This window comes from Erythrolamprus reginae, chromosome 3, assembly GCF_031021105.1.
Source record: "Erythrolamprus reginae isolate rEryReg1 chromosome 3, rEryReg1.hap1, whole genome shotgun sequence".
NCBI classification, from domain to species: Eukaryota; Metazoa; Chordata; class Lepidosauria; order Squamata; family Dipsadidae; genus Erythrolamprus; species Erythrolamprus reginae.
In genome coordinates this window covers 184,576,522-184,601,484 of record NC_091952.1, presented here as the reverse complement: position 1 = coordinate 184,601,484, position 24,963 = coordinate 184,576,522, and the positions used below count along the sequence as shown (strand labels likewise).

The 24,963-nt window shown below is 41.2% G+C and overlaps 2 protein-coding genes across 5 annotated transcripts in view; both read left to right on the top strand.

Annotated features, from left to right (window-relative positions):
* The window catches only part of RIPOR2 (RHO family interacting cell polarization regulator 2), a 96,649-nt gene extending 77,017 nt beyond the window's left edge, over nt 1–19,632 (top strand). For 3 of the 4 annotated variants that reach the window (XM_070747388.1, XM_070747391.1, XM_070747390.1), the window contains exons 14-22: nt 1,733–1,914; nt 3,752–3,929; nt 5,274–5,409; nt 6,364–6,525; nt 8,522–8,680; nt 9,756–9,961; nt 12,449–12,532; nt 15,603–15,693; nt 17,186–19,632. In XM_070747388.1, coding sequence (XP_070603489.1) covers nt 1,733–1,914; nt 3,752–3,929; nt 5,274–5,409; nt 6,364–6,525; nt 8,522–8,680; nt 9,756–9,961; nt 12,449–12,532; nt 15,603–15,693; nt 17,186–17,286 — 1,299 coding nt within the window. In that variant the 3' untranslated portion in view covers nt 17,287–19,632. The remainder of the gene's footprint in view (nt 1–1,732; nt 1,915–3,751; nt 3,930–5,273; nt 5,410–6,363; nt 6,526–8,521; nt 8,681–9,755; nt 9,962–12,448; nt 12,533–15,602; nt 15,694–17,185) is intronic. The other variant, XM_070747389.1, reaches the window with a different exon arrangement.
* Nucleotides 19,633–20,547: 915 nt separating this feature from the next.
* On the top strand, nt 20,548–24,451 carry ARMH2 (armadillo like helical domain containing 2). The gene is made up of 2 exons (XM_070748633.1): nt 20,548–20,746; nt 24,006–24,451. The coding sequence occupies exons 1-2, from the start codon at nt 20,548–20,550 to the stop codon at nt 24,449–24,451; spliced, it is 645 nt and encodes a 214-aa protein (XP_070604734.1).
* Nucleotides 24,452–24,963: the final 512 nt, after the last annotated feature.

The following is a 24,963-nucleotide window of genomic DNA, read 5'->3' as shown; positions in this document are numbered from 1 at the left end:
TTGTAAGACGAAACAATGTTTCCCATAGGAATCAATGGAAAAGTGATTAATGCGTGCAAGCCCAAAATTCACCCCCTTTTGCCAGCCGAAGCACCTGTTTTTGTGCTGCTGGGATTCCCCTGAGGCTCCCCTCCATGAGAAACCCCACCTCTGGACCTCTGTGTTTTTGCAATGCTGTGATTTCACTGAGGCTCCCCTTGCTGGGAAACCCCACCTCCAGAATTACATTGCCAGCGAAGCACCCGTTTTTGCGCTGCTGAGATTCCCCTGCTAGGAATCCCCTGCAGCATCACAAAATCATGGAAGTCCAGAGGTGGGGTTTCCCATGGAGGGGAGCCTCAGGGGAATCCCAGCAGCGCAAAAACGGGTGCATCACTGGCAACAGGAGTCTGGAGGTGGGGCATCCCAGCAGCAGCAGTGGGTTTGTACAGTGAAAATAGTTTGTAAGAAGAGGCAAAAAAATCTTAAACCCCAGGTTTGTATTTCGAAAAGTTTGTATGATGAGGCGTTTGTAAGACGAGGTATCACTGTATATCCATTCAATTTATTATCCATTTGTTCAAACTTTTTGCCGCACTGAACAAGGGGGACTTACAACTGGTTCAGAGTTCCCTCTATCCCGCCATCTCTACAGTCACATGACAGCAGTTACTGACATTCTCCACTGGCTTCCCACAAAGGAAATCAAATGGCAGGCAGACAGGAAGTTGGTAGGTCTTCATTTAACAACAGCAATCTGGGACTATTGAAACTGCTAGCACTAAGGGAACTACAGAGAGAGAAAGAAAAAAAGTGGCACCTAGCACATGACATCACATTTTACAATTGTATCATTTAAAAATCTTCCAGTTTTTATGGCTATTTTAACCCAAGGACTACTTGTGACTTATATCCCAATGGACTCAATAGGGTTCAGGTGGGCTATGTAAGATTGGGTCTGGATTGAATTATATCTCACCCAAGGCCAGAGGTATCATGCACTGCCCACGCCCATGACCGGTTTAGCAAAGGGGGGGAGTCGCAATACGTCACATGATGTCGTGATGATTCAAGTTTCACATCTCTGATCTAACCCTATTTTCAAAAGTCAAATACAGTAGTACCTCTAGATACGAGCTGCTCCACATGCGAGTATTCCAAGTTACGAGCCACGAGGGGAGAGAAATTTCTGTTCCAGACCCGAGCTCAAATTCGGGATACGAGCCGAGCATCCACTAGGTGGCACAAGAATCCTTGCTTCTGGTTATCTCGGAGGGGAAAAACAAAGTCTAAAGCCATTTGTTCCAGATACGAGTTGCTCGACATACAAGCTCCCTTCTGGAACAAATTAAACTCGTATCTAGAGGTGCTACTGTAATCTCTTTTTGGAATTTCCTCATCACTTCTCAGTGGAGCATGTTAGGGAAGTGAATTACTTCGTGTTTTCCAGGGTAGGGCTTTTTCAGTCATGGAAATCTCAATCCATTTAGATCTGATTTTTCTAAATCTCAGACAACCGCATCTACCGCTTAAATAAATTTCCATAATTAGATCCTCCTCTGTTTCTCAAAATACATGAGAAATGAAACCCTAAAACCTGGAAATTAAATGATGGGTGACAAAGCCAAACAAGCCAACTGTTAGACATCGTTGGTGGATTTTAAGAGAAGCTCTCACACCCATATTCTTGAAACCAAACCATTTTCAATGGCTAAACTGTTCTTCACGTATTGTTTTGGTTTTGCCCTTGCAGTGCAGACCAGTAGTAAGTCACAGCAGGTCATCCAGCTTAAGCCTAACAGTTGAAAGTGCACTGGAAAGTTTTGATTTCCTCAACACTTCTGACTTTGAGGATGAAGGTGGTACCGATGAGTTTTGCGGTGGTGTTCGTGGCGCAGACTCTGTGTTCTCAGACACGGAAATTGAGAAAAACAGGTAAGAATGCCCGCGTTGAATGCTTCTCAAGTTTATTCCTTTCTGCCAAGAATAGTATGCAGTGATCATTCAAGAAAGATGAAATGTAATATTAGAGCCCCTAGATTTGTAATTTTTGACAAGAGTACTAAGAAAATTGTTGGCAGAACAGATTATAGGTGTTCCAGATATATTCCTTTGGTAAACTGAGACATTCTACATTCATTCAGAATGATTTACAGAAAAGGAAAAAGAATATGGTAATGTTTTTCTGTATTTATCAGATTATATGTACATAATCCATTGCCTCATCTCTGTCTATAATGTAGGATGTAGAATCAGGTTTCACTTACTTCATAATCCCTGTGCCTAGGAGAACAATGACACTTAGAATCAATTTGATCAATTTGATCTCAGAGGATGAAGTGTTCCAGGGGACAGGTACCACCTCAGGAAGGGCACATTTTCTGTGTCCCACAAGAGGACATTCTATAACTGATGAGGACCAAGGCATGACCCTTCTGCTTGATCTACGAGGGTTATCTGGAAATTAAGGTTACAAGGCGACCAGTTAGGTCCCACAGAGTTGGCCTTCTCCGAGTCCCGTTGACTAAACAATGTCATTTGGCAGGACCCAGGGGAAGAGCCTTCTCTGTGGCGGCCCCGGCCCTCTGGAACCAACTCCTCCCAGTGATTAGAATTGCCCCCACCCTCCTCACCTTTCGTAAGCTCCTTAAAACCCACCTCTGCCATCAGGCATGGGGGAACTGAGATATTCTTTCCCCCTAGGCCTCTACAATTTATGCATGTTATGTTTGTATGTATATTTGGTTTTATAAATAAGGGTTTTTTAGTTGTTTTAGTATTGGATTGTTACATGCTGTTTTTATCACTGTTTTTAGCTGCCCCGAGGCCATGGAGAGGGGTGGCATACAAATCCAATAAATAAATAAATAAGGCATGTAGCTCTCATGGGGGAAGTTGAATATCATATCATCCAGCAGTTTTATGTAAATAATAAATAGAAGTGGAGTGTGCATTGAGGCATTTGTAACACCTCACAAAAGTGGGCCTTTGCAGGTTTCACCTCTCCTATCAATGTGATGAGTATCTACCACAGGGGATGGAGGAGAATGGGGATCAAAATTTTTCCCCACATGAACTCCCAAAGCTGATGTAGATGTATTCCATAATTGATGATATTGGAAGCTGCCGAGAGGTCAAGATTTCATTAAAAAACTTTTAAAACCCCTTGACTTAAATTAGTCAGTGGAACGAAATAGATGTTTAAACAAAGGTTTTTGTGTGCTGTGAATAAAGGAATCCGAAAATTGGTGTTTGTTCTTTGTCAATCAGTTATGACTTCCTTTCCAACAGATTCTCCCTCACGCCTTTTAATTTTTTTTTAAGTTGGACAATTAATCACATGTCTGGAAAGGACTGGCATATTACATCTTAATTTTATAACTTTTGAAAACCACAAACCTATATCCTCAGTTATATCCACAGAGAAGTTTGGCAAAGGATGTTGTCAACAAAGCAGAGGTGAAAAGGGGGGGAAGGAAAAGAAAAGCTATAGCAAAGGTTGATTTCAAAGACTTTTTAGGAAGACTTCCTTACAAAAAAGTGATTGTTTGAAAAGAAACAAGTAGGCTAGTGTGGTACCGATATATCCTTTAGATGCAGACACTTTTTTGGCACTTTTTACCTAATGCTCCTGCCAATTTGAGACACAGTGTATTCATTAAAAGGTTACTGGCCTATGAAGAGCTGTTGGGTTACAGGAGAGTGCTTTCAACAATTTCTCTTCTGCATTGCTTACATGAAACGAAAATCAAACTGCTCACTTACCTCCCAGCTTGAACAGTTTCAGGTCAGAACACCCAGAAGGCAGAGGGCATCCCAGCGAAGCATTGACAGAAGACACAGGAGTTGGAACCAGCGTGGCTGGAAGTCCTCTGCCATTGACCACCGGAAGTGAAAGCCTTGATATCACCATAGTCAAGCACTTGCAGTACTGCACACAGCTTATCCAGGTATCCCATAGGGTTGCATGGTTTTTTAAAAAGAGATTATTAAGACTCAACTGCTCTTGTTTTCTGGGTTGTGAACACAGCCTTGTTTGTTGGAACCTAATTTCCTTTATACTCTTGCATGGGGCTACCTTTAAAGAACGTTCGGAGTCTTCGGAGAGGGGCGGCATACAAATCCAAATAATAAATAAATAAATAAATAAACAGTTAGTGCAAAACGCAGCCATGCGAGAAGTTATGGGCCTTCCTAGCCATACGCATATCTCACCTCACTCCATGAGCTGCATTGGTTGCTGATTGGTCTCTGGATGCAATTAAAAGTGTTGGTCATGACCTATAAATCCCTACATGGCTTAGGACCAGGTTACTTATGGGACCATCTTCTGCCGGTCAGGTCCCACAGAGTTGGCCTTCTCCAGGTCCCGTCAGCTAAGCAATGCCGACTGGTGGTGCCTAGGGGAAGAGCTTTCTCTGTGGCAGTTCCAGCCTTCTGGAACCAACTCCCCCTCAAAGATTCGCACCGCCCCCACCCTCCTGGCCTTAAAAACTCACCTTTGCCGGCAGGCTTAGGGCCGTTGAACATTAACATTTCATTCTGGCCTATGGTATGAATGCACAAAGTTGTTTGAAAAACAAAAACAGGGTTTTAATTGTGCAGAAAACCTAATGAGATGATTAGGTTTTAAGCTAGACTTAAATTGGAGATGTAAGTTTATACAGTGGTACCTCTACTTAAGAACGCCTCTACTTAAGAACTTTTCTAGATAAGAACCAGGTGTTCAAGATTTTTTTGCCTCTTCTTAAGAGCCATTTTCTACTTAAGAACCCAAGCCCAGAAAAATTTCCCAGGAAATTTGAGAGTGGCACGAAGGCCTGGCCAGTTTCCTGCCATTTCCCCTTTAATCCCGGCCATCTCGGGCTTTTCTGGGCTGCCAGAGGAGCCTTTCGGTGGTGCTTAAGGAGGCTTTGGCAGTCCAGAGTGAACGAAGCATTTTCCTTTCTCTGGGCACTTGGAGAGGGAATAAACCTCTTCCAGCGCCCAGAGAAAAGAAACGCTCCCTTCGCTCTGGGCAACGACTGTCCTCCTCCTCTTCTTCTTCCTCCTCCTCCCACCCAAATTCAATCTGAAATAATACACAATCCAATATAGCTGGTTAGCAATTAACAGAAACATATCACATTTGAATCCCATTTTTAAAGTGTATGATAAAGATCATGTTTTCAAAACACATAAAGTTATAATATCATTCTTTGATAAATTTGCATTAGTTCACATTTGGAATTTTGACCTAATTAATGACCGTTCTGGGTGAGTAATATTTACACTGTTCTTTCCTATTTTACCAGCAAATTGTATTCTCTAGCAGAACTCCCTTTGTCACAAGGTCTCTTCTGGATAAACTATCCCAACAAGTTTTAGTGATTGAGAATCTTGCAGAGATCAGCAGTGAAATCCTGGGAAGTTTCAAACCAATAAGTGAAGGTGAGAAATAGCACAGACAATATTCGTGTGAATATATGAGTATGTATTTCCTGTTTCTTATCCTATTCTATGCACTTCTTTTCTGTGCATGTTCAGATCTACTCTTGCAAGGCTGCTGTTGTTTAATTATTTATTCCGTGTAAGCCTGATTAAATACCATAAACTTTGTTGTAAGTAAACTAAGGTGACCAGATTTTTACATTGGTAAGGCGGGACACCATTGACCGGGCGTGGGGGAGATCCTTGATTAAAAATGGAAGATTCTTCCTCTTCCCAGCCCCCAGAAAATCGGGACTTTTTAAAAATCCTGTGGGATGAAGGAAAAATTATTAAAAATTGGGACTGTCCCACCAAAAATGAGACATCTGGTCACCTTAAAGTAAACCTATGTGGGAATAGGCTACAAAGTTTCAGCCTATTGGTGAAAAGTATTAATTAAACCAGGGGAATATTTATGGAATCAAGTTGGATGAAAAAGGACAGTATCTCAGGCAAAGAACAGAGGTCTGAACATGCCAACTATGAACATGCACAGAATTCCAAGTTATGATAAGGAAGGACATGAGGAAAAAACAGTTTAAAACCACAGAGAGTTGTCTAAAGAGCAGCAAAGATGGCCCACCTATGACCCCGCTCCTATGAACATTCTTCTAGCATGACATTTTAACCTCAATAGATCCATTAGGCAGGGCTAGGGAATTCTGGGAGTTGAAGTCTACCCATATTAAAATTGCTGAGGTTAAGAAACGTTGACCAAGATCCTAAAAATGATAGACATGGTCGGTAAATTATTGTTGTCTTTCCATTCAAAGAACATTATTTTTGTTCCATTTTCCAAGTAAATATGTATAACCCTCTACTAATTTCTTTCCATTTCCTTTCAATATAGAGCTGACTATTGTCCAATTTTAACTTATACTAATAATTCACTACTATGGTATTCCTTTCCATTAGCAATTCCAGAATTTCAGAAAAAGACATCCCTCCTTTCTTTCTGGAATAAGTGTACCAATTCTTCTGGGTTGTATCACACCTCTGCAGACAAAATGATCAAACAATTGGATATCACTTTTTCTACAGTGGTAAATGGCGAATATCCAGGACTTTCAGAAACAGGTACAGAAACCTATTATGCTTCCAGAAAAAAGTGGTTGCAAAGATCACAATTACCAGTAATTAATCAACTATTTCAAAACATAGTAATTGGTACTTTCTGCTGAGTATTTGGTTTTTCACGATTCAGATATTAGGTCTGTCACATAATTTGAGATTTAAGTCCTATATAACCATTTAACCTTGAAATAAATCAATGTGAGCCTTACATTCTGTAACATCATGTATGTGATTGCACTATTCTTATACAATATTATGTAATACAGTAGTACCTCTACCTACAAAGGCCTTTACTTACAAACATTTCTAGATAAGAACTGGGTGTTCAAGATTTATTTGCCCCTTCTCAAGAACCATTTTCCACTTACAAACCTGAGCCTCCGAAACTGTAACTGGAAAAGGCAGGGAAAAGCCTCTGTGGGGCCTCTCTAGGAATCTCCTGGGAGGAAACAAGCAGAAAAGGCAGGGAGAAGCCTCTGTGGGGCCTCTCTAGGAATCTCCTGGGAGGAAACAGGGCTGGAAAAGGCAGGGAGAAGCCTCTGTGGGGCCTCTCTAGGAATCTCCTGAGAGGAAACAGGGCCTCCACCCTGCCTGTGGTTTCCCCAATCGCACGCTTTATTTGCTTTTACATTGATTCCTATGGGAAAAATTGCTTCTTCTTACAAACGTTTCTACTTAAGAACCTGGTCACGGAATGAATTAAGTTCGTAGGTAGAGGTACCATTACAATGGTACCTCTACTTACGAACTTAACACGTAAATGAATAGCTTTCCAGAGGTATAAAATTAGTTTTGATTGAAAACTGCATATTGTATTTTTCAGTCTATAGGACACACTTTTCTCTTGCAGCAAACAGCCTGGTCAGCTTCAGCACAGCCTGATTTAGCTTGAGCAACTGATTGGTGGTTGGATCGGCCTCCCGGAATACTGCGGATCACCTATTCCAGGCTGCAGGTATTGCCACCACCGCCTTTCGCTGCCACTTGCATTTTCAGCCTCCATACACCCCATTTTTGGCCTCTGCACGGCCCATTCCAGGCAGCAGGGATTGGTGACAAAAGTCGGTGGTGATGGGCAGCGACAATCTCAGCAGCCTGGAACAGTTAATTGGGGGTATTCCAGGTGGCCAATCCAACTGCCAATCATCTGCTCATGATAAATTAGGCTGTGCTGAAACTCACCAGGCTGTTTGCTGCAAGGAGGCAAATTGCTGGGAGGCAGAGGCAGGAGTTTTTTTTCTTGTTTTCCTCAACCAAAACCAGGTGCAGCTTATAGTCCAGAGCATCTTATTGTGTGAAAAATATGTTGTGTGTGTGTAGAGACAGGAGGAGAACCTGTGGCCTACAGGTTAAAGCTACTGCCTTACAGGCAGACTGCCCAGGTTCAAATCTTGGTAAGGGTATGGCTAGCTGATGAGAGCAAAATAGCTTGAAATAAATCTATACTAGTCTCCCTTCCTTTTCATTATCAGCAAAAATATGTTACACACACATACACAAAATGTATATATTACAGTCATGCCTATTTTTGTATACATGGCACCATGAACAGGCAGAGATAGATAGCTACAATGACATTATTTGTAACGTTAACTGAAGTTTCTAAAATTGCTATTTAAATAAATTATTTTTAGTTTTTTTAAGCAATAATTTTTTTAACTGAATCCATGTCATATCATACCAGTAGTGTATTTCCATTTGTTCTATTTGGGTATGATAGAAATATAATGACTTTTGAATTGAGTGTCATTGTAGAGCAGAGGTACCAATCAGTTTCCATGAGATTGCCAATATTCTACAGTTTTCATAATCTCTAATAATTGTCATATTGATACTTTCCGGAAATTATACTGCTACATTTCTAGAAAGTATGAAGTGGTCTATTTTTTTCCTAAAACACATGACCATTTCTAAAAACAACTTATCTCCAGTGATTTTATGTTGCTCTAATTAATGAGGATTCATTTGCTAACTAATACTTTTATCTGGTTATACGTAGTGTTCAGAACTTTGATTTCTCATATCATGGACCGTGCAGAACCTCTCCTCTCCTCCAGTCTGCCCTTGGAAGTCATAACAGTTTTTCAGTATTACAACTATTTTGCTAACAAAAATGTTAGTGATCTGGCAAACTATTTGCTTCAGCTTGCAAAAGAAGGTAAGAAACAGGCTTTTTTAGAAGTTCAAATTCCATTATGCAGCAATACTTTTAGTAGGAACAACTAAATTGTTAGAAAAACATCTAACACTATGTTCTGTCGGGCTCTCTGGTAGAATCCTCCCAAAAATTCACAGGTACAAATTTCAGACACACACACGTTTGAAAATTCAAAACGATGTTCTTTATAATGAAAATTCACTTAAACCAAGCCCTCTTTTGGTATAGCAAAGAGCACTCGTCTCCAAACAAACTGGTAATTTGTACAAGTCCCTTATCAATTCTGTGATACTTAGCTTGCAGCTGTGAGGCAATTCACAGTTCTTCTTCTTTCACAAAGTTAAACACACTTTGCCCTGGTTTAGTTTCAAAGCGGAGAAAAATCAGCACACAAAAGGTCAAAGTCAGTAAAGCAGTCACGAAACCCAACGATCAGATAATCCTCCACAATGGCCAACCCACAGCCCCACCCAACCACAGGTGGCCTCATTTTCTTTGATACTAATTTCTCAGTTGTTGTTGCCTATGCATCGCTCTCCTCATGCGTGGCTGTATCATTAACTCTTGTTCTGAATCCAAGGAGGAGCTAGATAATTGATCTCCTTCTGAGCTGTCTGCCCCACTCTCCTCCTCCCTGTCACTCATGTCTTCTTGGTCAGAGGAGCCTTCATCAGCAGATTCCACCGGTGGCAAAACAGACCTGCAGCATGTGGATGTCTCCCCCACATCCACAGTCCTTGGGGCAGGAGCTGGGCCAGAGCTAACCACAACACACTAATACTAATACTAAAGCCATTTTTTGTAGAGTTTTTTTCATCATTTTGTTCTATACAAAAAAGAGGGTGTAAAACAAAAATTAAGCCATCTGTTTCAGACGTGAGATCTATAGTTTGATGCTGGAGATTGTAGACTGAACTCAGCAATGGTAGTAGCATAGCTCCTTCTCACATATTTAAAATTATTCTACACTTCACAGATACTGTTGGATGTTTGGCATGCTATTCCAAATGCGTTTTTTAGTCTCTGTTAACTTCCTCCAAAAAGGAACAAATCGTTAAATGTTTTTGTGTTTTAGCTTTAATGGTACAAACTCTACAGTCTTTAAGAGATGAAAAGTTCTTGCAGAATAAGACCAATTTAACCTCCATCAGTCTCTCGCCTCAACAAGAAGTGCTGAAATCTTTGGCTGTCCTTTTAACTGAAAATAAAGGGGAAACCTATGAAGCTGTGGTAACAATATTGTCAACTGCTGCAGCAGAAAACAAGCATTTCAGGGAAAAGGTAAGTCTTACAGAAAATGTATTAGACATAAGTAGCATTACCAGGTTTTAGATGTGTTTAAACATCATGTTAAATAATACAAGGGTTATCCAGAAATAAGGTTACAAGGCATGTAGCTCTTGGGGGGAATATTCGTGGGGGAAGCTGGTATTACAGCAGTCCCTTGCTATACCGCGCTTCACCTACTGCGGCTTCACTTCATTGCGGGTTTTCAAGAAACATTAATGAGAAAAATCATTCGCGGATCTTCGCTGGTTCGCGGGTTTCTGAGGAAGTCGATTGGCAGATTTAAACAGCCCGCGGAACTCGATCGGCAGGTTTTTCAAAAAATATATATCTAAAATTGTAAATACTGTATTTAAATACTATATCTAAAATAAATACTGTGTGGGAAGGGTTTATAAACACTTAAAACAATGAAAACTTACCAAACAATTACAATATAAATACTTAAATAAGTACTATCAGTCGATAAATTCCCCATCGCGGATTTCACCTATCGCGGCCGGGTCTGGAACGTAACACCAGCGATAGGTGAGGTCTTACTGTACTATCGTGTAATGGGAAGCCAGTGGAAGAGAATGAGCAGTGCCAGTGGTCAATAGTTCATCGAATGGCGTTGTGGTGGAGGTTAGAGATGAGCGTCCTCATTCCGTTTTCCTCCAAGTGCAAAGTGTGCACTGTACTATGCTACTTGAATGCTAAGGGCATGAACGTTGTTGTGATTCATCGCAAAATTGGTACAGTTTATGGAGAGGATGCCAAAAAATTCAAAACTCAGCAATCAGCGAGAAAAATCTTGAAAAGTTTTTGAACGGCGATCAGAGAGATGATTGTCTTTAATTTTCTGTACCCTGTCATCACTCACAACAGACAGACATCCACTTCTTTCTTCATTGTGAATTTCAGTCCTTGAATTTGTATTTCCGTACCCATTTTTGTTCTGTATCCATGGTTACGGGGGTGTCAATCATTATTCAAATTACCTATTTGTGGATAGTTTAAAGTAATTAGGGAGGTACTCATACCACTCTATAATGCCCTAGTTAGACCACATCTAGAGTACTGCATACACTTTTGGTCACCACACTATAAAAAGGACATTGAAACTCTAGAGAAAGGTCAGAAGAGAGCAACCAGGATGATAAAGGAACTGGAAACCAAAACATATGAGCAAAGGTTACAGGAACTGGACATGGATAGTCTAGCAAAGAGGACGTCCAGGGGAGACATGATAGGAGTCTTCAGATACTTGAGGGACTGTCACAGAGAGCCCCTCCATGGCACCAGAGGGCCAGACCAGGAGCAATGGATGGAAGCTGACCAAGGAGAGATTCAACCTGGAAATAAGGAAGAACTTTCTGACGGTGAGAACAATCAACCAGTGCAACGGCTTGCCAGCGGAGGTTGTGAATGCTCTAACTCTCTCCAAAAAGAAATTGGATTGCCATCTGTCTGGGGTGGTGTAGAGTCTCCTGCCTGTACAGGGGGTTGAACCTGCTACCAACTCTAATAATAAATAAAAAGACTGGTGGGGTCTATACCAGTGATGGCAAACCTTTTTTTCCTTGGGTGCCAAAAATGCATGTGATTGTGCTATTACACATGTGTGAGTGCCTATACCCATAATTCAATGCCTGGGGAGAGCTAAAACAGCTTTCCTCGCCACCGCCCCCAGAGGACCTCTGGAGGCTGGAAACAGCAGGTTCCCAACTTCTGGTGGGTCCAGTAGACTCCTGTTTTGCCCTCCCCAGGCTCCAAAGGCTTCCCTGGAGCCAGGAGAGGGTAAAAACACCATCCACCGTCCTACAGGAAGCTGTCTGGAAGTCAAAAATGCCCTTCCAGAGCCTCTGTGTGCTCCAAAAATCAGCTGGCCAGCATACACGTGCACGTTGGAGCTGAGCTAGGGGAACGGCTCTTGTGGCAACAGATATGGCTCCGCGTGCCACCTGTGGCATCCGTCCCATAGATTAGCCATCACTGGTCTATACCATGGTAGGAGTAGCTGAAGGGGAAGAGGCAACAGCGCACAACAGCCTTCTCTTTCCTCCACTTTGCAAAGCCGGCTTTTTCCCGCTCTTCAATCTCCCTAGCTCCTTTTGCCTAGAATAGCCTAGAATAGCCTCACTTTAGACCAGGCACAGACCCAAAGCCTCAAAACAAATGTTGTGGTCGGGCATGAGCTCAAAGCAGCTTTTTCACACGTAGCGTGATGCTCCATTCATAGAATATTTACACATCTCTGGTTGCATCCTACACAGGAATGGTGGCGGCAGGAAGTAAAAAAAATCTTTTGTGGTAATTGGTTGCCTTCCCCCGCCCCCACCCCTTCACCTAAACAATCAATGCTCTCCTTTCAAAGAGATGAATGCTGCTTTGTTTTTTAGTTGGTGAATTAGTTTTTCTAAGCAGAAGATTTTTTAATTTTTTTGCTGTTGTTTTGAAAGGGTGTTGTTCTCCAGTCTCACAGTCTCTTTTTTCTTCCAGGCTTTAATTTATTACTGCCAGAGCCTTTCCCAGCCCAGCCTCCATCTGCAGAAGGCTGCTTGCCTGGCCTTGAAATGCCTTCAGGTAAACTTCTGCCTTCTTGACTTTCCCATGAACTACAAAAGGCCAAGCCAAAACAAAAAAGAAAAAAGAAAACCCAACCACTAGAAGTTTCAATAACCCCTCTTGAATACACAACAAGAAGAGCATTGTTCTCCTGAATTGGCTGTCCAGTTATTACTTTACCAAAATGGGAGGGATTTGATGCACATAGTCTAACAATATAAGAGGGTCGCCCAGAACATAATGCACCACATTTTTTTTCTTCAACAATTATTTATTGAACACAATGAAACTTACACACACAAGGAAGAATGATGTTTTTTCCACACTCTGTTATCTCCATCTGGGTCGAAGAAGTCAGGAGCTCTTCTGACAGGCAGGTTGTAGGTTCGACCGTCCGACGTCGCCAGTGAAAAGTCTGAAGCAGTTGGTTCCAAAGAATTTTCTTTATTCGTTCAGCTCTTAGTGGAAAGTGACTTCAGCTAGGAATGCGACTGGTTTTACAGAGCCAGACACTCCTTTTATACTCTTTAACTTCCCGCCGAAACCCAACTGTCAAAGTCTCAACCAATCAGAGACGCTCAACACAGATTCAACTATTTACATTGCTTCAATGCATATTTAACATATGGCCTCCTCCAGTGAGACACAAGGGCATGTATGCCCTGTCGGTACCACTCCTTATTCTGGTCACAAAGCCTTGGAGCTCTGCCGAACCGTCTTCTAATGGTCTCACCCTCTGTGCCCAGCGACTAACCGTACTTCTGTTGACTGTAGATTTTCCATTAACTGTAAACAAATGTTTGTGAATGTTCCCAACAGTTTCTTTCTCCACAGTGAGAAATTCAATGGCGTCACACTGTTTGTAACGTATATCATTTACAAACACCATTTCTAAACATTGCTGCAGCTACGCTATCTGTCTGAAGAAACACAATATTTATACACGCGCTCCTGACAATTCAAAATTCAAAACTGTATATTTAGATACACAGTTTAGATATAAACTGTATATCTAAATTTTCACATTCTTCTTATTATTATTATTATTATTATTATTATTATTATTATTATTACTTATTAGATTTGTATGCTGCCCCTCTCTGTAGACTCGGGGCAGCTATTACTGTAGGTCTACAGTACTATTACTGTAGGCCAAGAAAAAAAATGTAGTGCATTACTTTCTGGGCGACCCTCATATTTGGAAAAGGGCCTGTACACTCGGATTCATATTGTATGAAGTTTAGAATATGGGGAGGTGGTATTTGGCTGGGTAAGATTTTTCCCACGTGCTGTGTATGCATTCATTCATATTTCCATTACAAAAACATCTCTTAAGACAAATCCTTTTCCCCCCTTGATATTTTTTATTAGTTTATCAGAATATAAATACAAAAATACAAAGAAAATGAAAATAATAGGAAAATGGGAGAGGAAAAATAGTCAGGGGAAAGCAGAAAAAGAAAAAGGAAAGAGTTTATTTCGGACTCCTTTTGGTGCAGAATAATACTGTATACCACTTCAATTTTATGTTTATAGCCATTTCTATAACAACAAACCTGTCTAATCGGCAAAGCCCCAAATCAAATATTCATTTTTTTCCACCCCAGCACAAAGTCCGAAACAGTTTCCAAGTAAAAATAAAATTAATTGTATTCTTTTATTTAATCAAACAGTCAATTTTACCATCTCTGCTAACTCCCTCAGCTTTTAAAGATTTCTAAGGCAAATCCTGTTGTGTGTAGCTCATCCTTTCTGTCATGAAAATGTTTCCTGGGCTGAAATTAGAACCTATGTACATTTTTTAAAAACAAATGAAAGCAAATATATGTGTCGCAGAATAATGTTGCAGGATCCAGTTTGGGTCGGTCACTGGAACCAGAAGTTTGATCTTCCGAGATTTCAGACTTATGCCAGAACCCATCTTCAGGGAACTTCTCTCTGACAAGAATGTCTCCAATGCAACGATTTAGTGAGGAGAGTTGATGAAATATAAAAGAGAATAATTCCTCCTTTCCCTAGACCCATTTAGCATAGATTTTAGTCAAGAAGTACCCTCCACCCCCATGAAATGGGTATATCTAACTGAAGGATAATTTTGTCAAGATAGTCTATTATAATGATGGCAAACCTTTTTTTCCTCAGGTGTCGAAAGCAAGCGTGTACGGGCTATCATATGCATGTGTGTGCCCACACCTATAATACAATGCCCACACATGCCCCATCCCCATACACATGAGTGCCTGTTCCCCGTTCCCCACTCCCAACATCCGGTGGGCCCAGAAGGCCTGTTTTTCACTCTCCCCAAGCTCCCGAGGCTTCTGAGCCCACTAGGAGTTGGGAAACAGCCTGTTTTCAGCCTCTGGAGGGGATGGGGAAGACCTATTTTTTATTCTCCCCAAGCTCCAGAGCCTTTCTATGAGCTTGGGGAGGGTGAAAATGGCCTTCCTCCCTCTGTTCTATTTCCCAAGTTCCTGTTTAACTGGAAGTTCTGGGGGGAGTTTGTTTGGGGTTTTTTTTTCTCCCCCTGGCTTCAGAGCCTTTCTAGGAACCTGGGGAGGGTGAAAGAAGTTGGCAAACAGACCATTTTTGGCCTCCGAATGACCTCCAGGGTGGGGTGGAGGTCCTTTTTGCCCTTCCCAGGCTCCTAGAAATGCTCTGAAACCTGGAGGACCAAAAAAACACAGGAACCTCTGGTTCAATGGGAACTTGACAAACAGGCCATTTCTGGCATCAGGAGGACCTCCGGGGGGGAGGCCATTTTTGCCCTCCCCAGGCTCCTAGAAAGATTCTAAAGCCTGGGGAAACCAAAAAAGGGTGTGCCATTGTGTGCCAGCAAAGGGGGAGTTTGTCATGCATACATGCGCGGGGGGGCTGCATGGAATTATAGGTGTTGGCATACACGCATGCACACAGACCTCCCCCCACCCACTTTTTGGCACACAACCCAAAAATATTCACCATCACTTATTCTCTATTCTGTATATACAGGTTTAAAAACTCAGATGTGCATTACTATTCACCACTATAAAGATGATTTTCTGTAATACAAGAACTGAATTACATATTTATTTCTTTAATCATTTTATAGGCAACTGAAAGTATTAAAATGCTGGTCACGCTTTGCCAGTCTGACAATGAAGAAGTTAGGAATACAGCTTCCGAAACCTTGCTCTCTCTTGGTAGGTTGGGTTTTTTATGTTTCTGGTATCTTTTTTTACTCCAGATGGGAAAATAAAAACTAGTGAACGCAATCTAGGGTTAATCAAAAAAACCCTACAAAATAGAAATGAGATAGTATTACCAAATTTACCTAATCTCCTCTTGACATGAACATAGTGGCATAATTAAATGATTTACTGTATAAAAACATGTACTCCTTTCTCTATCACTGGAATTCTCAGGAAGAGGTCAAAAGTAAGAAGTAGCAATTTCCCTGGCTTCCTTTTCTCTCCTCCTTTTTCTTCCTCATCTATTGAGAGGAAAGGTAAGAAATCTTACAAAAAATTGCAGGGCTGTAGGCTACACTGCAAGGGTTATCCACAGTGAAGGGCTACCAAAATGTTTACTACCACATTGTGAGCGTGACTTATGCAGGATGTCCTGCATTTCCTTTTAACATCTTTCAGTGCAAATTGGGTGCTCTGGGGTGGAGCTCCATTTTTACTACCTCGTCCCCCCCCCCCCCCGGTTCAGGCTGTAGCCCACCCCTGGTGATCCGGAAAGTAAGGTTGCAAGATACGTCATTCTCACGGGGGAAGTTGGTATTACTATCATGTAGCGGGAAGACAGCAGAAGAGAACAAGCAGTGCCAGTAGTCAATAGATCATCAACTAGCATTGTGATGAAGGTTAGAGATGAGCGTCCTCATTCCATTTCCCTCCAAGTGCGAAGTGTATGCTGTAATACACTACCTGAATGCTAGGAGCATGAACACTGCTGCGATGGGTGCCCAAGATTTGTGCGCGATGGGTGCCCAAGATTTTTCTCACCGATTGTTGAGTTTTGAATTTTTTGGCTGCAGGAGAACGGGTATGGCATCACTGTATTGATTGATGTTTGCTCTCCTGTCACTATACAGTTGAGAAAAGCCTCGAATTCAATCTTGAAACAGTCAAGAAATTCTCGGGTGGCCCTGATTCTGTTGATTTTGTGCACTTTAGTAAGCATCTTTGGTACCCATCATGGCAGTGTTCATGCCCTTAGCATTCAGGTAGCCTATTGTAGTGCGCACTTCGCACTTGGAGGGAAACGGAATGAGGATAGTCATCTCTAACCTTCACCACAATGCCAGTCAATGATCTACTGACCACTGGAACTGCTTGTTCTCTTCTGCCCACTTCCCACTATATGATAGTAATACCAACTTCCCCCACGAACATTCCCCACGAGAGCTATGTGCCTTGCAACCTTACTTTCTGGATAACCCTCGAAGGAAGCAAAATTAAAAATCTGGAAGAAGCCCATGGACAAAAGAGTGCTACTACTGTGGCCAAGAAAACTTGAAAGGCCACTTCCATGGAATCACCAAGACTCCTGGTCATCTCAAAGGAGACCTACCGGTAATCCTCGTCCATAATCAGAGTTCTTTGAAATGTGAGATTGTGACTTGCAGTTTAGAACCACAAGTTGAAAACATGAAATATTTATTGTTCTTTTTTTTTTGCTCTTCAGGAGAAGAAGGGCGCCTGGCATACGAACAACTAGACAAATTCCCCCGTGAATTTGTTAAAGTTGGTGGTCGACGCACAGCTGAAGTGGCTACAGCTTTTTAACTGTTCAGTTTATATTTTAAGATATGCCAATTTCATGTGAACCATGATGAACCCTGAAACTTCAAAACCCATTATTTTGAAAATTGTTTTCTAACTTAGGAACTTATCAGCATTAAAAAAAGAGAGAGGGGATTTAATGTATGGGCTGCTGTTGGCTCTTCTATGTAGTGAAATATTGATTTGTTGACGATAATCTTGCTTTTTTGTGAAATCCATGTAATTGTTGTAAAGCTTTGGAAAAATGAGAGATGTTTTGAAATTATAAGATGTGTTAAATATAGAGCAGTGTGTGTTTGGTGGGCATAATTGTGCCAGTTTGCAATATGTGATACTGTGTTGAAAACATTGAAAAGCAAACATTTAAATAAGGTGGTGCAGTGGTTAGAGTGCAGTACTGCAGACTGCTTTTGTTGACTGCTGGTTGCCTGCAATTTGGCAGTTGGAATCTCCATCCTTCGAGGTCGGTAAAATGAGGACCTAGATTGTTGGGGGCCATATGCTGATTCTGTAAACTGCTTAGAGAGCCCTGTAAAGCACTGTGAAATGGGATATAAGTTAAGTGCTATTGCTATTTAAAGCTGTTCCGACTCTCACTTTTTCTGAATCTCATCAAATACAGTGATACCTCGTCTTACAAATGCCTTGTCATACAAACTTTTCGAGATACAAACCCGGGGTTTAAGATTTTTTTGCCTCTTCTTACAAACTATTTTCACCTTACAAACCCACCGCTGCCACTGGGATGCCCTGCCTCTGGACTTCCACTGTCAGCAAAGCACTCGTTTTTGTGCTGCTGGGATTCCCATGATGCTCCCTTTGCTGGGAAACCCCACCTCTGGACTTCCGTTGCCAGCGAAGCACTCGTTTTTGTGCTGCTGGGATTCCCATGATGCTCCCTTTGCTGGGAAACCCCACCTCTGGACTTCCGCTGTCAGCGAAGCACTCGTTTTTGTGCTGCTGGGATTCCCATGATGCTCCCTTTGCTGGGAAACCCCACCTCTGGACTTCCGCTGTCAGCGAAGCACTCGTTTTTGTGCTGCTGGGATTCCCATGATGCTCCCTTTGCTGGGAAACCCCACCTCTGGACTTCCGTTGCCAGCAAAGCGTTCGTTTTTGCGATGCTGGGATTCCCCTGCTGGGATTCCCCTGCAGCATCGCAAAAACACAGAAGTCTGGAGGTGGGGTTTCCTATGGAGGGGATCCTCAGGGGAATCCCAGCAGCGCTAAAACGGCTGGCAAAAGGAGTGAATTTTGGGCTTGCACGCATTAATCGCTTTTCCATTGATTCCTATGGGAAACATTGTTTCATCTTACAAACTTTTCACCTTAAGAACCTCATCCCAGAACCAATTAAGTTTGTAAGACAAGGTATCACTGTATCTGACTGTCTAATTTTATTACTGGTAGCAATCTAGGTTAGCATAAGCAATACTCAAAATTAGGCCAAACTAAGGATGTGAAATTCCAGAAATTTATGTCCCCTATTTAAATGTCCATTCTTCCTTTATTCCCCCTGACCCTTCACTCAGAATGCACATTAATACTAAAATACTTTTTTTTTTTTTTGATAACCAGTTGTATAATATAAAGCAAGTGAAAAGTGATTTGGTTTTTTTTTAACAGGGAAGTATACTTAATGACAAAATTTTAGGGAGGTGAAATTTACCTGTTACTTTTAATTTGATTTCTTTAAATTTTTCTTCAATATGACAGATGATAACAAAAATGATTTCTGGACTGCCTTACAGAGCATAAAGTGATCAAAATAGTTTATAGCTTAATCTGATGTAGATGTTCTCTGAAAGTCCTTTTGAGATTATCCTGTTTACTGACCAACAAGAATGAATAGAATTGCAGCTCCCTAGAACTTCTTGCTACTGTTTTTGTGGATTTGCAATTATGAAAACAATTAGTTTCTCTGCTACTGTTGGTGTCTACAAGCAGAAAAAAAACAATCAAGCATTCTCTGAATCAGGTAGATTTTGGAGTTTTGTTTAGAAATATGATCTAATGAAGCCCTTCTTTTGCAAATGCATGGTTAAGACATTATTTTTGTGAATGTATATATCTGTATATTTATAAATCACATCTAAGCATTACTTGGTGAAACTTACATTTGTACAGTTACTGAAAATTCTACTGAAAAAAGCAAGCATTTCTCATAATATGTGAAAGTATTATGCTTCAGATTTTTATAATATTGCTCATATGAGCTTGCAACCTTTTATGGTCGTCTTTTGTACTGATTCTTGACTTATATATGCCTTCTAATTTTGTGGTATTTGTTATTTCTGGTATTTACTGCTTCCTTTAAGTTATAATAAACATTATTTTTGAAATACGAAATAGCATGTGATTAAAGTTTTCTTGCATTTATTGACTGTCAGTTCCTGTAAAAGTATGTGGAAATGATTTTGGAAGGCAGGAGGAAGAGTTGCAGAGTAGACAACTAGCGTGTAAAAGTTTTCTCAGCCCATAACAGGAGGGAGGGAAGAGGAAATGTTTCAGATGAGATTGACCCATTTTCACAGAAGGCAAAAAGAAAAGAGGGAAGAAATATTTTTCAGTCTTGCAAAATTCTGTTAATGTAACCTTGCAATAAAGGCAGAGCTTGTACTTCTAATCTGGACTACCTGTAAGGGCTTGTGTGTCTGTAAGGCTTTTAAAGCAGGGTTTAGTCATCATCTTCCTGCAAATATTCCTTGACAATGAATTGTTAACAGTTGTATCCTGTGCTCCCAGATGATGGAAGCTATGATTTAATATTTAGAAGAAAGCAAACTCTTTCCTTCTATTTTAAAGCTTTCCTTGGTGCCTTATTACTTTTGGTAGAATGTATTTTTTAAAAGGAATTTTAACCATCAACTTTGCTAATTCTAGAACACAGTTCAACTAGTGCTCTTAAATATTGGATTTTTCCAACCGTGAGCTAGAACTTGTTGTTCTGCTGTTTATTGAAATGTGGCGCTGAAGAAGGTACCGTTTTAATTAATCTCAGTTGGTGCCTGGAAAAGTTAAAAGGGTGACTGCAAAATTAATAGAGAAATATTTTTTAAAATAGGATTTAAGTAAACTCGTAAAACAGAGGAATAACTCCACGCGTGACATCATTAAGAACCTGCGCTGTTACATCGCACATTCTGTTTACAGAATTCATTCCCTAGTTACCAGTTATGAGTGAGTTTTGTAGTAACTGAATCAATATATTGATTTTTCCAGCATTTCTTTACTTGATGAAAGAAGTATACTTCTTTAGGCAACATGGGAATTGTATTTAGTGCACTAAAAACTTGTTATGACGCGTATCGTGATTCATTAAGGGAACCAATGATCAAGATGACAGATCCGATCTTCCACCACCACAAAATTAAAATATATGCCATGGACCTAAGAAATACAGAGCTTCCACTGCAAGAAAGAGCCAAGGCTGCATTATATATAGGCCTACTAACTTACACAGGTATGCATGAAAAAATGAGCTAAATTTGGGATAATAATAATAATTATTTATTATTAATTTGACTTCTATGCCGCCCAATCCCAAAGGACTCAAGGAGATTCAAGGGTTTCAAAGGGAGGGGAGTAATATGTACTACATTAATTGAAATAATATATTATCCTCAAATCAGTGACGTCAAACCTATGACATGTGTCAAAGGCGACATGCAACATTTTGTGTCATGCCAGCATTCATCAACCCACTATTTTTCAAAGCAACCCCATTATTGCAACTGTAGGCTGTGAAGACTTCAGGTACAGGGGGTTTATTTTTACATGACCCCAACTTCTTCTGGAATTCACGTAGGGGAGGGGGCAATCTTTATTTATTTATTTGTGACATTTATATGCCGCCCAACTCCAAATTGGACTCTGGGTGGCTTACAAAAAACGGCAATCAAATAACAGTAAAATACATCCTGTAATAACAGCAATTAAAAAGCAATATAAAAATACATTAATCAGCCTTAAAAAGAAACTATACATAATATGAGCCGAGGTGGCGCAGTGGGTAGAGTGCAGTACTGCAGCCACTAAAGCTGACTGCTAGATCTGCAGGTCAGCGGTTCAAATCTCATCACCGGCTCCAGGTTGACTCAGCCTTCCATTCTTCCGAGGTGGGTAAAATGAGGACCCAAATTGTTATGGGCAATATGCTGGCTCTGTTAAAAAGTGCTATTGCTAACAATGTTGTAAGCCGCCCTGAGTCTAAGGAGAAGGGTGGCATTAAAAAAATCAAATAAATAAATAGTCTCAAGTATTGTAGCTGAATCAGATGACAGCCTAACAGCCCCAGGTCTGCTGAAAAAGCCAGGTCTTGATGGTTTTTCAGAAAACCGGTAGAGTGGGGGCAATGCGGCTTTCCGGAGGAAGGTGGTTCCAGAGCATCGGAGCTGCCACAGAGAAGTCCCTTCCCCGTGGCCCCGCCAACCAGCATTGTTTATTGGACAGGACCTGGAGAAGGTCAACTCTGTAGGCCCTTATTGGCTGGAAGGAGGTATGAGGTAGAAGGCAGTTCCATATGAATGAGGCATGCTTTGGGGGGGGAGGTTGGCAGCTGCTATGAACAGCAGTCTTCAAGAACAGACCTTGTGTAATCTGGAATAACGTCAAGCCAGAAGGGGGTGTCAGTAGAAAGAGAACAGAGACTGAAGTAATATGGGGGCTGCTGGGCCATGGGGCCCGATTGCACCATTTTTCAAACTGGTCTTTTTGAGTATCAGCAGCTTAAGTTTAAAATTGATGCTTCAGACCCTGAAGTTATGCTTTGCCTGTTAGTTGGGGCTTAAAAGAGAGGTGTTATTAAATCGTGTTTAGAAGCGAGAATGGCAATGAATTGATTTATTTGCTGTCATCATTTATTTGCTTGGCTGCATAGCTAGAGGTATAACAAGCAGGAAGAGGGAGATTATGATCCCGCTATATAGAATGCTGGTAAGACCACATTTGGAATATTGTGTTCAGTTCTGGAGACCTCACCTACAAAAAGATATTGACAAAATTGAACGGGTCGAAAGATGGGCTACAAGAATGGTGGAAGGTCTTAAGCATAAAACGTATCAGGAAAGACTTAATGAACTCAATCTGTATAGTCTGGAGGACAGAAGGAAAAGGGAGGACATGATCAAAACATTTAAATATGTTAAAGGGTTAAATAAGGTCCAGGAGGGAAGTGTTTTTAATAGGAAAGTAAACATAAGAACAAGGGGACACAATCTGAAGTTAGTTGGGGGAAAGATCAAAAGCAACATGAGAAAATATTATTTTACTGTAAGAGTAGTAGATCCTTGGAACAAACCTCCAGTAGACGTGGTTGGTAAATCCACAGTAACTGAATTTAAACATGCCTGGAATAAACATACATCCATCCTAAGATAAAATACAGAAAATAGTATAAGGGCAGACTAGATGAATCATGAGGTCTTTTTCTGCCATCAGTCTTCTATGTTTCTATCATACCTCGTCTTTTTAATCAAGAGAGAGAAAACTTTAAAGCCCATCCTTCCAATGAATTTCTCTCCAAGCCAGATCGGCAGTAGAGTGGAATCATGCAAAGATACTGTTTACCACAAATAGCACCTACCCCCAAAACAAGCCCTAGTTAAGGTCAGCAGCAGCAAGAGGGCATGGCCAACACCGGAGGTGGCGAGGGCACAGGGGCTAATCATGCCCGGCAGCAAATGCAGCCTGCACAGCACTGGTCAACTGTCCAAAGAGCAGGCAGAGGTGGGGGGAGTCACGTGATTTGGACGTGCCGTGTGGGATGTGGGAAAGACAAGAGTCTGTAGGCCAGAGCAGGAAGGCTGCCCACTCTGTCCCATTGGCTTGGGCTGCCTGCTCTATTGCAGCTGCAAGCAAGCAGAAGTGGACCAGTGGGATCCTTCAGGACGGCCACTGGAGCTGTTGCCCTGAGGGAATTTCAAAGCTGTCTGAGGTATCCTGAGGTAAACCGGTGCAAGGTGCCTGGGGCAACTTCAGCCTCCTCCCCCACCTCATAGTGGTGGCAATTATGCACCACAGTCTCCTACTCCATTGTAGCTGCGAACAAGCAGAAGTGGACTTCTCCTACATGGGGGGAAAATAAGACAATCCCCACCTCAAAATAAGCCCTAGTGCTTATTTTGGAACCACAAATATAAGACTTTTATTTTCAGGAAAACCTGGATAGTACATTTTATTATGCAGGAAAAGTACTTTCCTCCAGTTTGTTTATGCTATTTTTTTCATTCAGGATTTTTTCCCCTACTCAACTGCAAATTTCCTCAAATAAGTTTATTTTAGAAACGGACTCATGTAGGGCTGTGGAGTGTAAAAGGAGAAGACCACCATGTAATCCCATACAGCACTTGCCAATCATATACCCATTATGGATCCGTTTGTAGCAGACACTTCTGCTTGCCACAGTAACATTTCCAGTTTCAGCTGATGCCTCCTTTGCAGACACCTTCAGCAGATCCCATGCTGCTCTGCTGGGCTCAGAAGTGATTGCTCTGGGTTAAACGAAGAAGCAGAAATGCCATTTTGGCGGCTGTTTTTGTTTTGTTTCAGGCAGCAGGGACGGACCCCTTGCGTTCAAATCATTTGAACAAATTCTGCAAGTTGAATGAGGGCAGGAGAGGGGCAAGTAGCATCTGCTTCGTCTCGTCATGTATTGAAAATTTGGGAAATGTCTTTGCTTAATGAGAAAGTGGCCCAGAATTTACGGACTGATTACTTTACAGGTGGGGTTGGCGCTGGAAGTCTTGCTTCACAATATATTTGGGACATGATTGATATTTTGATGATGCCAGATACATCCACAAAAGTAAGAATCTTAGTTTTAAAAGGACTGTGTAGTGTATGCTACATTAACCCCGTAAACCAAAATGAAGCCAAAAATCACCACCTTCCTGAAATTTTGCTTTCTTATCTTGAAGAAGATGAAGATGCTGCAGATGCCGACCCAGATATAGTCCTGGTGAAGTTCTGGGTTTGTTATCTCATGACTGTTGTCTGCTGTAATAATTTGTCTTATATTAAATTATTTCATGAAATCGGTGGCCTAATGCTAGAGAAAAGGCTTGAATATCTTTCTAATATGGAATGGTTTGGCTGGCCCCAAAACTATGCTACATTAATGTACATATTTATGGGATATCCAGCCATGGAGGCATACAAAGAGAATTAAGGGAATATGTATCAAAACAAATAATTCTGCTACTGACTTAGCATTAAGTATTACTTTCTTCATAATAAAATTACTGCTTAGTGTTTAAACTGATGTGTAATTCTACGATTTATTCAATCAATAAAGAATAAAAAAGGAGAAATATCCCACGTTAAACTCAACAGAACTGATTTCTATTGCTTGCGGCCTGGATGTTCAATGTATTAGTCTAGCATTTAACCCTGGGATCTCCTGACAGTCTTTCGAGAATTATTCACATTGAAGTCCCCTTAGCTATCTATCTCTGAGTTTAGCCAAGATTGGTTAGGTCAGGGGTAGACAAAGTTGGCTCTTCTATGACTCATGGACTTCAACTCCCAGAATTCCTGATCCAATCATGCTAGCTCAGGAATTCTGGGAGTTGAAGTCCACATGTCATAGAAGAGCCAACTTTGCCCACCCCTGGGCTAGGTGATGGGCTTCTTTCATTTTGCTACAAGCTATCAATCTGAAGAAATGCTTTGTGAAAATGA